This window comes from Furipterus horrens, unplaced genomic scaffold (genome assembly GCF_987537825.1).
Source record: "Furipterus horrens unplaced genomic scaffold, mFurHor1.1.pri manual_scaffold_6, whole genome shotgun sequence".
NCBI lineage: Eukaryota > Metazoa > Chordata > Mammalia > Chiroptera > Furipteridae > Furipterus > Furipterus horrens.
Genome location: NW_028327176.1, coordinates 148870352 through 148884763, shown reverse-complemented (window position 1 = coordinate 148884763; position 14412 = coordinate 148870352). Strand labels below are relative to the sequence as shown.

At 41.0% G+C, this 14412-nt stretch overlaps 1 protein-coding gene and 1 pseudogene across 1 annotated transcript in view; one reads left to right on the top strand and one right to left on the bottom strand.

Moving 5' to 3' along the window:
• Window positions 1-607: 607 nt before the first annotated feature.
• Window positions 608-1576, bottom strand: LOC150007578 (MICOS complex subunit MIC26 pseudogene; annotated as a pseudogene).
• A 208-nt stretch (window positions 1577-1784) lies between these two features.
• Window positions 1785-14412, top strand: part of OSTM1 (osteoclastogenesis associated transmembrane protein 1) — a 31614-nt gene continuing 18986 nt past the window's right edge. The window contains exons 1-2 of the mRNA XM_090280573.1: window positions 1785-2271; window positions 9487-9601. Of these exons, the coding sequence (XP_090136699.1) occupies window positions 1870-2271; window positions 9487-9601 (517 nt within the window). The 5' untranslated portion in view covers window positions 1785-1869. The remainder of the gene's footprint in view (window positions 2272-9486; window positions 9602-14412) is intronic.

The window sequence follows — 14412 nt, the reverse complement described above, 5'->3', positions numbered from 1 at the left end:
GCAAGGCACGAAAGGAAACTCAACAGCTTCCACATGAGGTGCCTGCGACGCGTCCTGCATGTCGCCTGGCAGGATAAGGTCCCCAACACCGAGGTGCTGAAGCGAGCCAATATGAGCAGTTTGCATGCAGTTCTTAGCGAGAGATGCCTCAGGTGGCTCGGCCATGTCAAAAGAACGGATGCAGGCCGTATCCCCAAAGACCTCCTCTACGGCGAGCTAGCAGAAGGAAAGAGGATGACAGGGCGCCCAAAACTGCGGTTCAAAGACATCTGCAAAAAGGACATGACACAATGCTCCATCAATCTCAACACATGGGAAGTTCAAGCAGACGACCGCCTAGCCTGGAGGTTCGCGGTCAGGCAAGGTACGTCACGCGCGGAGGCTGCGCGCAACGAGGAGGCGGTCCAGAAAAGATCGAGGCGGAAGCAGCGTCAGCAGCAGCAACAACAGCCATCTGCCTTCACCTGTACCAAGTGCGGCAGGGATTGTCACTCCCGAATCGGACTGCACAGCCATTCTCGGCGGTGCAGATAGACTCTCAGGAAGCTACGCCATCGTCTCTCGAGACGGACGGCTGCCGACGACGACTGGTTTATTGTATGGAGTTTCCAATGTTTACCTATAGCTGATTAAAATGGGCAGAGCATGGAGTATTCTACTTATTTCCAGGTGAATTCTTCACATATACTGGCTTTTGAAAGTTCTCCTTCCACAAATTTTTTACAACTATGTATCCTGGTAAACCCCAGTCATAATTTCTTTCCTCTGATCTAGCCCAATGCGATGGCTTGTGGATAATAGAGAGGCAACATCAGCTTCTTTGTTTTTGAACCTCTAGACAAAAGGAGTCCAACAATTCCAGCAAAACCAGGAACAAGTCTTGGGAAAAATCCAGGAGGTACATTTGAATGATACTCATAGCTGCATAAGCATCACTGAACCAAACTTTGAATCTTGGGCTCAGTTTGAGAGTGCAGTTCTGACACCAACTTTTATATGGCTCGCAATACTGTCAGAAATGTGAGACGCTTTCTTCAAGTTGAGTCTGGCTCTTCCACATATTTAGAAACGAAGTGGAGTGAAAGCTCATTAACCTCCAAGGAAGTTTTGTGAATTGACTCCCTTTTCTGTGATGCACAGACTTTGAAGGTGAGCATACTTAGGCTCTTAGGCCCCAGGGATCTCTGAATAGCCTTGAACGTGTCGTGGGCAGCGGAGACTCTTGCGGGTCCATGATTTTTTGTTTGTTTTGTTTTGTTTGTTTTTAAAGCTTGAAGCCCTACCAGATTCCACTACCAAAAATAATCAACAGACGTTTTTACTCTTTCCGAACAGGATGACGGTAAATTTATGTTAAAAACACCAATAAAAAATAATCTGCAAAGGCCCTGCTAGCGGTCTTAGGGCACTCACTCGTAATTCCCACGAGACTGTCTTTTTGCGGTGTGACTTATAGAACGCAGAGAGTTCCCAAAGCGGTGGGCGACCCAAGGCCACGACCTCGGAGATGTAATTGTTTGAAGTGGTGGACGCTTGTCTTCACAGGACGGGGGAGCCTCGGTTCCGTGGCCCACATCCAGGCACCACCCCGGGTCTCGCGCGCCCCTCTGTCAGCCGCCCGACACCGATCGTGGGTCCGAGGCCGCTCGAGTGTGCGCACTCTAGCACGCGCGCGGGCCCGCGAGCCTCGAGAAGCCCCTGGTAGCCAATGGGGCGGGGCGCCGCGCGCCGGGGGCGGGGCAATGACGCGCGCACCTCGTGACCACACTTGCGGCCTGCGCTCGAGGAAGCCGGAAGCAGAGGTGGTCGGCGGTACCGGCCTGGGTTGGGGAAGCGGCTGTGAGCGCCTTCGGGTGCGTGCACCCCACGATGGGTCCCGACGCGACAGTCGCGGGGCAGAGGTCGTTGTTACTGCCGCGGCTGCTGCTGGTACCCCTGCTGTGGTCGGGGTACGCTCTGGGCACGCTCGCCTTGGGCAGCACCCCCCACAGGGTCTTGTATGACCTCCTTTCGGAGCGGCAGCTGCGGGTAGTGGAGGATCTGTCTCTGACCCTCCTGGGGGGAGGAAGGCGAGGGCCACAGTCGCTACCCCCGGACCTGCCGGATCTGGATCCTGAGTGCCGGGAGCTGCTGCTCGACTACGCCAACAGCAGCGCAGAGCTGACTGGGTGTCTGGTGCGCGGCGCCCGACCGGTGCGCCTCTGTCAGACCTGTTACCCCCTGTTCCAACAGGTCGCCAGCAAGATGGACAACATCAGCCGAGCCGTGCTGGTGGGTAGAGGAGCACACCCGGCATCTCTGGCGTGGAGGGTTGGGAAAGGAGGAAGACGTAATGATGGTTAACTCTGGGTGGAGCTCAGTTTCCCTAGCTGTAAGAAAAAGGGGTTGGACTAGGACTGTAGAGTTGGGAGCACCAAAAAATGGGGCAGGCATTATAGGGCTTGGGGCTTGACTTTTTGCCTTCGTGGCGCTGTCGGGCATTCTCTTAGTGTTTACAGATATGACTAGTTTTCTTGGGGCTTCTTCACCCCCTAACTACCCTTCCCCGCCCTTAACCCCCTCCCCCAAACTCCACCACAGCTTCTTCTTAATTCCACCTGGAGTTCCCAGGAAGGACCCTTTCCTGAAATTCCAAGTAGAGTCGGGAAGCTGTAGTGTGGTGGTGGTTAGGACCTTGAACTTTGTAGCCAGAAATGTTCAGATCCATCACTTCCTGGAAGTTTGATCTTGGATTATTTTAGTCTTAATTTCCTCCTTTTATTAGCAGTATACTCTCAACAGGTTGCATACTCTGTGCTTGTTTTCTCACCTGTAAGATGGGGATAAAAGGAACTATTAGAAAATTGGCACATAGTAATGGTTCTTAGTAAATGGGAGCTAAAATAGTAGGAAACTTTAAGTATACCCTTGTCCTCCTATTCTTGGTGCCCTTAGAGCTTTTCTGGTCATGTGGTAGGTGCCATGAGGGGCTTAAAAATAAAAAAAAGATATGTTCCTGCTCTTAAGAACCTTAGAGGGTTTAGAACAGGAAAGGAATAGAGTGTCAGGGCTGGTGGGAGTCACGAGATGTGGGTCGGATTTGCCTTGTAAAGGAAAAACATGAATAACTTTGGGATTGCGGAGTGGGGAAGTTTCTCTTGTATTGAGAGCAAAAGCAGTCTCATGAAAATGTGGTTGGAATTATTTTTAAAATCATAGTTGATTTGACAAAATACAGACTTGTATATAGTTAAATCTTGCTTTAAGTCAGCCTGATATTACTTAACATAATTTTTTTTTTTTTTACATAAAGAAGGGATTTATTTGCATTAAATAATTCCTGTGGTCAATCTTACTGTAAAGAGCTAGTTTTTAATGTAGTTTCAATAAAGTTAGGTTTACGTGCAGTATTTTTCAGGCATACCTCTATTGGGTATAGCAAGGGGTACACACACACACACACACACACACATACATCTCACTATGATTTAAAATAAAGCCCCTAAGACCTGTTCCTTCAACTATAGCAGGGCATTCAATGGCATCATATTCTGTTTTGAGTAAAGGGGAGTTGTTTGTGGCCAGAATGACTGTGATTATGATGCAAAGCTCAGGTTTTTTAAGGCAACAAATGCTTTTCTCATTTGTATAGATACCGCAGAATTAAGAAGAGGTTAAAAATTACTGCAGTCTGTGTAAAACTTTCCACATGAATTCCCCCTCCCAGAGTGGGAGTGGCAGAAACTTCTCCTTTGTGCCGCTCAGATTCTTCAAGTGATATGGCTCTCCTCATCTTTGTGTGAAAGGAAGAGAGTAAAGAAATTCAAAGGCAGAAAAACCCTTTCCCCAATCTGCATTTTTTTTCTCTCATTCTAGACTTTGGTCTCCTTCACTTCCTTTCCTTAGAGTTGGATATGGTATATTAGCTCAAAAGTAGGATTTCTACATTTCTGGGGTACTTCATGGATTTAATAGGGTTTTTTGAATTGGTTTGGTAATTGAACTATCATGTCTAATAATGAATATATGGAAAATATGTTCTGAATTTCTTAGGAGTGAACTTGAAGGAATCAGTTGTTTTTTGTGTTTGGGGGTGATGTGGTTTTTCTCCAGAGTAATTATTTTCTTTGACTCACATAATCTTTCATTTAGGTTAGTTTACTCATTAAGCACATGCTATTCTTAAATATTGGGCTGGTAAAAGGATGTGGAAGGAAAAGAAGGATTAGGTTCAGGCCTCAAACTTTCAGTGTAGGTGGGAAAATAAACCTATATTGAAGAAAAGAAGATAAGAAAAAAATCATCAATATTAATGTATAAATTGTATGATAGCAATTCAGAGCAGAAGGGTGAAGGATATGCTGAATTAAAGAGGGGAACAGAGGAAGGTGGTGTTAATCAAAGAAAATATACAAGCTGAATTTGAACAAAACATACTTTCTCATCTCTTTAGAGTGAATCCATGTCCATGGCTTGATTGAGAGAGGAAGGGAGTATAACAATGAGGAATATAATCAAAGGTAAAAATTAGCAGGTTACTTCTGTGGTACAGCAAGTTAATTCATTTAACCATAATAGAGTTATGCAATGAAAATTCTATTTTCTTGTTACTTCCTTTTTGAACTACTGAGACAAGGATCACATACAGTTTTATTATCTTAAGGTAAAGAATACAGTGATTTTTTGAAACCTGAATGTAGAACTGATGGATTCCCCCTTCTTTAGAGTCATACTTTCTTCTTTTAGTTTAAACTGATAGGGATGTGGTTTCATTGAGCTGTTTAGCATCATCAGAGTGATTTCCAGGATGCTTTGGCCCCATAAATTCTGAATTGCTAAGCTCTACCTTATTTGACTTGGTTTATTTAAAATTTATGTAGAAAGGTGTACAGATGTGTGTGTGTGTGTATCTTTATGAAGGTGCTAGTGATTGGGGGTGTGTACCTAGAAGTGTTCAGCATACATTTAGTGTAGCTTAATAAGTAAATTCTTAGGAATATAGACAAAATTGGAACATAGCATAACATAATAATCTCTGTCTTTCATTAGAAATCAGAAAACATAATACTTCTTATGTATTCATTCAAAAAATTATTGACTACCTATTATGTGCTGGCCAGTGGTATCTACCAGGGAATGTAGTTGTGAATGAGTGGAGCTTGTAGTGTGGCAGGGAAAACAAGAAACATTTTATTATATAAGTAATTACTTAGTTCAGGTGTGGTAGGTATGAAGGAAAAAATCTCAGATGTTACCAAATCATATAACAGGGTACTGATCTTTACTTGGGCTGGAGGTGGATAGAGGGAACAGTGATTAAAGCTGACCCTTAAAATTTGAGAGGATGTGGGACAGGGGAGAGAAGGTTTACATATAAAGAAATATGAGATAAGAGTCTAGTGTGTTTGAGGACTAGAAAAAACTGGAAGCATTGTGAGCCAGAAGATTAGGAAGCTGAGCCTGAAGAAATAAATAGGCAGATGCCTGGTCATGTGGGCCTTGTAGGGTATATTAAGGGTTTTAGACTTTGGTTTTAAAGCAATGCAATGTTACTAAAAGTTATAATTCTGCAGAACAACATGGTCAGATTTGTACTTTAAAAGGCTGTTTTGGCTGGCTACGTGAGAGAAAATGGAGGGGCAAGACTGGTGAGGGTAGAGAAAAGTAGGTGTGGGGAAATGAATTGAAACTCTTGCAATGGTAAGAGAAATGGTGGTGGCTAGGCTATATAGGGGCCTTTGTGATGGGAAGAAATGGGTAAATTTCAGAGATGTTTAGGAGATAAAATTGACAAGACTTGGCAGTTAATTGAATGTAGAGAGTGAAGGAAAGGAAATGATGATTTCCAGTGTTTTAATAAGAGCAGCTTAGTGAGTAGCATTGCCTTACACCCAAGTGGAGGGAGGAACTTGTTTGGTGGGGGGAATATCACGAACCTGATTTTAAAATGTTGATTTTGTGGGGTTTATGGTACATAAAGTGGAGATAATGTATATGTGGTAGGATATATATGTTTAGAGATCTGGATTTGAGATAATATGTTAGGGAGTTGTTATCATAAAAGTAGTGTTTGAAGCCACGGCATGATGAGTATACTTGATAAATGAGTAAGGCATGCTAAAAGTTGAAGACTTGGGTAGAGAATAAAGTTTCAAAGGAGACTGAAACAGAAGAGTCTGAGAGATGAAGAAAAGTTAGGAGAGTGTGGTGTCCTGTAAATAAAGGAAAAGAGAAAGATTGGTTATTTGTGTCAAATCCTGGTGAGAGGAATGGAAGTGCATCTGTCAACATTATCATTATTGGTGCCACAACAAGAGTAATTTTGATGGAGTGCTTGGGTGAAAGCAATATTAAAGTGGGTTAAATAGTGAATGGAAGATGAGAAAGTAGGAAGAGTAAATCTACACAACTGTTGAGGAGTTTTACCTTAAAGAGGAGATAAGATATTCAATAGGTCACTACAGAGAAACACGGGACTCAGCGACTTTCTTTAATATCTTTGTTACTTTGTCCTTCTGTTTCTCTGTGTCTTCTCCCCTACTTCCTTTCTTAAGATGTCAGAGACCTAAACATGTTTAAATGTTCCTGGGAAGGATCCTATAGAGAAGATGAAGATACAAGAGAGAGTGGAAAAAGTAAACAAGGTCAGTTTTCCTGAGAAGGCAGAGTAGAGGGAATCTAGGGCGTCCACACAGAGATGAGCCTTTGACTTTCTGTGCTGTAACAGGAAAGTAGAGGGAGAGAGTGGATGTAGAGGTAGGCAGCCCAGAGTTTCAGCTTGATAACTTCTCTTTTCATTGTCAACTAGGAGGCCAAATGTTCTCTTGAGAGTAAAGGGTGAGAGGGATGTTGGAGTTTCAGGGGAGAGTAGGGAAGATTGGAATAGTGGTTTTAAACAGGGGAGAATGAGCTGACAGGAAAGTGAGAAGTGCATTTTGGGATTATGGATTTATTGTAGAAATAGTCTGCTTGGTTGTTTGCTTTTTGTCATACAGGCAGGATGCAAGAGGATGGTTGGGTTTATTGTGGGTAGGGTTCTGCAAAGTGGTTGTGAGTAGTTGAGTATTAAGAATTTAAATATAAACCAAGAGCCAGTGATTTTTATCACATGCTAGGTGTTGGGAACACCAAGATATAATACAAAGTTTCCATCCTGAAGGAACTTCTGTCCAGATGAAGAACCTAAGCATATATAGGTGGATATGACACTTTAAGAAACTGACCCTCAGAGTGATTAAGTAACTTAGGCAAAGCCATGTAGTGGAAGAGGCTGCGTTTGAATTCAGAAGGATACTACTACCTATTTCAGAGAGTTGTTAGAAGGACTTAATGAGTCACACATTTGTAGCATTTAGAACCATTAGGTACTCAACAAGTACATAATCATCATTGGGATTATTTATCTTCTCCCTTCCACTTCCACAGTTGCCACCATCTTTACATCATACCTGAACTATGGAAATGGTTTAATTAGTCTCTTTGCCTACTTACCCTACATATTATAACTTAGAGACCTGTGTTCCCCAAACTCTGCTTTTCATGTCACTCTCCTGAAAAATCTTTAAAACTTTCCCACTATCACCCTGACCGGTGTGGCTCAGTTGGTTGGAGCATCGTCTCGTAAACCAGAAGGTTGCAGGTTTGATTCCTGGTCAGGGTACATGCTTAAGTTGCAGGTTCAGTCCCCAGTCAGGGCATGTTTGAGAGGCGACCAATCGATGTTTCTCTCCCTCTCTCCCTCCCTTCTTCTCTCTCTAAACTCAATAAGCATGTCCTCGGGTGAGGATTAAAAAAACAAAAAAGTTTTCCACTGTCTGAATCTCTTGACCCTCAAGACTCTTAATAACCTTGCCCTAAATTGTCCCTCTAATGCCTCTACTTCACAAAGATATACTCTATTCTAGCTATATTAGCCTACTGAATACTCCCTGAATACCATGTAATCATTCCTCTTCCCTTTCTCAGGATAGGGCTTAGTTCAAATCTCACTTCCTCCATGAATTCTTCCTAATTGCTCCCAACTACACTGAAGTCTTTCTCAACTGAACTTTTATTCCACATATTAACCACTCACACTAAGCTGCCTTGATTTTTTAAAATAGGCAGTCATCTGCTTATGAAGATTCAACTCATGTAACTGATTACACTTAGCCTACAACACCCACTTAGAGCACTTCAGGTTGGCAGCAAGGTTGCTAGGTGAAATAGCATGTATCAATTCCTTGCTAGGTGCCAGACATTGTGCTAAGTGATTATGTTTTGCAGGACTTGTGACATTGAAACTGAACCTCAGAGAGGTCACCTCAGCTTCCCAAGATGGCCAGCTTGTGAATGAGGCTTGTCTCACTCCTTAGGTTATGCTCTAATATTTAAGAAGTGATAATAGAAATTTTCTTCTATGTCTGATATTGCTCTGAAAGCAATTTCAGGAAAGGAGCTTTCAAAATGCTTTGTTTAATTCACTATTTTAAAGGCAAATGTTCATTTGGATGCATCTTTTAATGAGATGACAAAACAAAGCCACAGGGAAGGTAACCATCCTAAAATGAATATCAGAGATATTGCAAAGCAAGAATTCTACCATAAAGCCCTCCTTCCCTCTTTTCTCCCCCCACATGGATGATCAGTGTTTTTCTAGTCATCAGTTTTTCTCTTTCATTACTCACCACACTGTTTCTGTCTGGGGAGGTTCTTGAAGCCCCAATGTTGATAGCATTCCCTTTTTTGTATCCTCACAACAACAGGATTCTTACAGTGTCTGGTAAGTAGTAGGAGTTCATTAACTTTGAAAGAATGAAGGATCATCAGGACTTAGTTCCTTGCTTGGGGCAAAAGCGAAAGGAAATATATAAAGACCAAATGATTTAGAAACTTGGATTTATTATTTGCATAGTGTGAGTTTCATTATTAAAATGATCTATGGAAAGCATATTCTTTTATCTGGGTACAGACTATTTGGATGTTTACCAAAAATTACCCAGAGGATGAAACTAAATGTTTTGTGATCATTTATCCATCAGATTTTTTAAAAACCACGTAAATCATATATGTTCATCATAGGAAAATTTAGTTTGAAAGAAGCAAAATAAAATAAACATCAGTATGTGTCCATTATTCATACATAGCCACCGCTACATTTTGTGAATAGCTTTCCATTTTTTTCTACGCATGAAAAATAGGAAATATGACATGCATACCATTTGGGCCTAAGTTGTTGAGATTGTGCTATAGAAGCAGACACTTACTTATGAAGTGAAGATTTTCTTGCAAACAAACCTGGTATTAATAAATGTTAGCTGCTCTTGTTTTATTACAATTGTTATTATTAATGAAATCATTATTTGAGTATATCAAACAAAATTAAAATGCTTAGAGTAAATATTTTAATTATTTTAAAAGGTTTAAAAAAATTCTTTTGTCTTAAGTTGTTTGGAACTCTTAAAAATACTCTGGTTGTATCCTTCCCCTCCCCTACCTTCTCATTCCCTTCCCTGTTTTTTGTTACAGAATACTTCAGAGAGTCAGAGTTGTGCCATAAGTCTCTTAATGACAGATAGAATACAAATAGTCCTGATTCTGTCTCAGTTTTTTAATTCCACATGGCAGAAGGCAAATTGTGCAAGTAAGTAATTTTTTTCATTTTTATGTTGTAGTTATGATTCAGTAGTATAGATGTCAGATTTTATGTTAATGAACCTTGAAATCTCTGAATCTGTAGAATACTTTTTATTACTATGTTTAAGTGAACTGTGATTAGCATCATGGTTTATTAGTGGGAACTATTTGGGCAAATACTGAAAGGCAGAAGAGTGTGGCAGTTAACATCATGAGCTTTGCAGTCAGACAGATCTGGTTTTGATTCTAAACTTTGCCACTTATCAACCCTAATGTACTAGCTGTCAGACCTTGGGCATGTAACTTTGCCTCTTGGGACTTCAGTTTTCTCATCTGTAAACTGGTGGTAATAATGGAACCTACCTTATATGATTGTCTTGAGGATTAAATGAGATAAATCATGTAAAGCACTTAACTCAGTACCTGGCACATAGTTAATGTGCGAGAAATATTAACTGTTTAATAATAATTATGACACTTTTAATAATCTGTCAAATGGTGCTGGGGTGATGATAACATCTGTTGTTTTTTTTAAAAAGCAAAATGTATGAAAGAAAAATACCATATGCTATCACCCAATATAGGAGACTAATGAACAACACAAACAAATAAACAAAATTGAACAAGGAACAGAGTAACAGTTATTAGGGGGGAGGGGGGAGGGAGGGAAGGGGGTAAGTAGGGGAAGGGTTTAGCAAAGGAACTAATATGAATAACCCATGAATATGGACAACAGAGTTGGGATGGACTGTGCGAGAAGGGGTGGGCTGGGTGGGGAGTAGCAATGAGGGAAAAGGTGGGACAATTGTAATAGAAAAACAATAAAAATTAAAAAATAATAATTGAAGAAAAATTTTTTAATTCGCTTTTACCCTTCTCCCCCCAACAATCACTACACTGTTGTCCATGTCCATGAGTCGTTTTTCCTTTTGGTCAATCCCTCCATCCCCTAACCTCCTTCCCTCCACACCCCCACACTGGTTGTCATCCTGCTCTCCATCTATGAGTCTGTCCCCATTTTCCTTGTTAGCTCAGTTTGTTCATTAGATGCCACATATGAGTGAAATCATACGGTGTTTGTTTTTCTCTGGCTTATTTTATAGTATATGTTCTCCAGGTCCATCCATACTGTCACAAAGAGTAAAATTTTCATCATTTTTATGGCCAAGTAGTATTCCATTGTGTAAATGTCCCACAGTTGTTTTATTCACCCATCTATTGAAGGACACTTGGGCTACTTCCACATCTTTGCAATTGTAAATAATGCTGCAATTAACACAGTGGTTCTTATATTCTGTCAGCCTGCCTGACCCCATGCACAAATGGGCCAATAGCAATCAAGAATCAGTTACAACAGAAAGGCCCACATAACCCATACGAAGGACATTTCTGGAGCACCCAGCTTAGGTGATCAAGGAGACTGCGTCACTGGGTCTCTCAAGTCACCTACTATATAAGGCCACTCTACCAAAACTGGGAGTCATAGCATATCTGTCTATTACATAGAAACAAAAACCAAGAGATAGCCAAATTGGGAAGACAGAGAAACCTGCCTTAAATGAAAGAACAGGAGAAATCTCCAGGAAAAAAAGAGCTAAATGAAGTGGAAGCAAGGAGTTTATCAGATATAGAGTTCAAAAATGGTTATAAGGTTGCTCAAGTAACTTAGAACTACAACAACATGAAAAAGGATATAGAAACCATAAAAACGAACCAGTCAGAAATGAAAACTACAATATCTGAAATGAAGAATACACTGGAAGGAATAAACAGTAGGTTATATGAAGCAAAGGACTGAATCAGCAATTTGGAAGACAAGGTAGAAGAAAACACCCAATCAGAGCAGCAAAAAGAAAAAGAAATTAAAACAAATGAGGACAGTTTAAGGGACCTTCGGGACAACATAAGAGCAAGGGATTGAGAATCTATTTGAAGAAATAATGACCAAAAACTTCCCTAACCTAGTGAAAGAAAAAGACACACAAGTCCAGGAAGCTCAGAGTCCCAAACAAGATGAACCCAAAGAGACCTACATCAAGACACATCAGAAATAAAATGGCAAAGGTTAAAGACAATGACAGAATCCTAAAAGCCATAAGAGAAACAGTTATTTACAAGGGAGCGCCCATAAGACTGTCAGTTGATTTCTCAACAGAAACATTTCAGGCTAGGAAAGATAGGTATGAAATATTCAAAGTGATGACAACCAAGGACCTACTTCCAAGACTACTTTATGCAGCAAAGCTGTCATTTAAAATTGAAGGAACAACAAAGAGCATCACAGACAAGAAAACCCTGAAAGAGTTTGTTACCATCAAACCAGCATTACAAGAAATGTTAAAGGGCCTGCTTGAAGAAGGAGAAAGAGAGGGGAGAGAGGAATATAGTTAAGAGAATAAAATGGCAATACGTACCTATCAGTAATCACTTTAAATGTAAAAGGCTTAAATGCTCCAATCAGAAGACATAGGGTAGCTGAATGGATAAGAAAACCAGACCCATATATGTGCTATGTACAAGACACCCACCTCAGAATGAAAGATACACACAAACTAAAAGTAAAGGTATGGAAAAAGGTGTTTCATACAAATAGAAAGGAAAAAAAGCTGATGTAGCAGTGCTTATATCTTGACAAAACAGACCTTAAAACAAAAGCTATAGTAAGAGACAAAGAAGGATACTACATGATGATAGAGGGAGCAATCCACCAAGAGGATATAACACTTGTAAACATATATTCACCCAAGAGGAGCATCTAAGTATGTAAAGCAAGTATTGCTGAATATAAAAGGAGAGACTGACAGTAATGCAGTCAAAGTAGGGGATTTTAACACCCCATTGACATCAGTGGGTGAATCTTACAGAGAGAAAATCAAGGAAATGGTGGCCTTATATGACACATTTATATCAGATGAATTTAATTGATATCTTTAGAGCATTTCACCCCAAAGCATACATTTTTTTAAGATGCACATGGAAATTTTTCTAGGATGGACCACATGTTAAGACATAAAACAAGTCTCAATAAATTCAATAAGATTGGGATACTGGCTAAGATGGAGGTATAGGTAGACACACTGTGTCTCCCTCACAACTAAGAAGGAGTTTACAACCACTTCAAAACTAAAAAACCCAGAAGATTCAGAAAATTGAACTACGTGGAAGTTCAACAAGTAAAGAAGAAATATTCAGCCAGACAGGTAGGAGGGGTGGAGCCGGGGCAGAGAGAATGAGGTGCAGTGCTGTGGCAGCAGCTGTGGGGGCAGCGCTTGGCGGCAGCAGCTGGCGGTATGGTTAGCAGCAGTGGTGGCTAGTGGCAGCGGCACAGGGACTGTAGCTGCAGCGAAAAGCACAGTCATACGTTTTAAACCTGGGAAGCGGTTCCAGCCCCAGGCCAGACCAATCCCAACCCCAGACCAGACCACACAGCTCGAGGTTCCAGTGAGGGGGAAGATAGAGCCACATTGCTTCTGACTGTGAAAACCAGTGAGGGACTGGGGCAGAGGAAGAAACTGCCAGTCTCAATGGAGGCAGCTTGTTTAGTATGGGAAGGGGGAGAAGTGCTTAGAAAAGGGGCAAGTGCAGGGAAAGCAGCACTGTTCCCTCTCTGACTGCCCCCCCCCCCGCCAACATACAACACCAGTGTGGTGGAACAGGTCAACAGAATTGCTAAATAACTAAGGTTCCGCCCCTTACAACGTAACAGGTGCTACAGCTCTACCTAAGACACAGAGGCAAACACAGAAAGCTGTCAAGATGAAGACAGAAGTATGGCCCAAAAGGGCGGGTCAGATCAAGGTTCCAGTGGGAGAACTGAGCAACAAGGAGATAGCCAACTTAACAGACATATAGTTCAAAGCACTGGTGATAACGATGCTCACAGACCTGACAGAAAATATTAATCATGACAGGGAAGAAATGAAGGCTATATTAAGTGAAATGGAGGCAAATCCACATGAAACTAGTGGTGAAGGAAAGGAAACTGGGGTTCAAATAAACAAATTGGAATATAAGGAAGAAATAAACAGTCAACCAGTACAGAATGAGGAAACAAGAATTGAAAAAAATGAGAGGCTTAGAAACCTCTGGGTTAACTTTAAATGTGCCAACATCCGAATCATAGGGATGCTGGAAGGAGAAGAGGAACAAGAAATTGAAAAGTTATGTGAAAAAATAATGAAGGAAAACTTCCCTAATTTGGGGAAGGAAATACAATATTCCCTCACTTATCACGGGAATTACATTCTAGACACCCCCCCCCCCCCACGATAGGTGAAAATCCGTGAAGTAGGAACCTTACATTTATTTTAGTATTTATATATATTTTAAGGCTTTATAAACCCTCCCACACACTTACTTATAAACCATTCCCAGTCCCTTATTAACCTTTCTCACTCCCTTATTAACCTTTTCCACACTTTTATAAACACTACTTATGTTCTTAAATATATTTTACATTCTTAAACCTTTGTAACTTTAACAACATACGTATACAGTACCGCAAAATCCCGTGATATAGCGAAAAATCCTTGATAAATAATTAAATGTGATATTTTTTAAAATCCCATGTTACAATGAGGCTGCGGTAAGTGAACCGTGATATAGAGAGGGACTACTGTAGACATACAGGTCCAGGAAACACAGAGAGTCCCCCCAAGAAACTAGACCCAGGAAGGACCACACCAATACACATCATAATTAAAATGCTAAAGGTTAAGGATAAAGAGAGAATCTTAAAAGCAGCAGGAGAAAAGAAGAGAGTTACCTACAAAGGGGTACCTATAAGACTATCAGCTGATTTCTCAAAAGATAACTGCA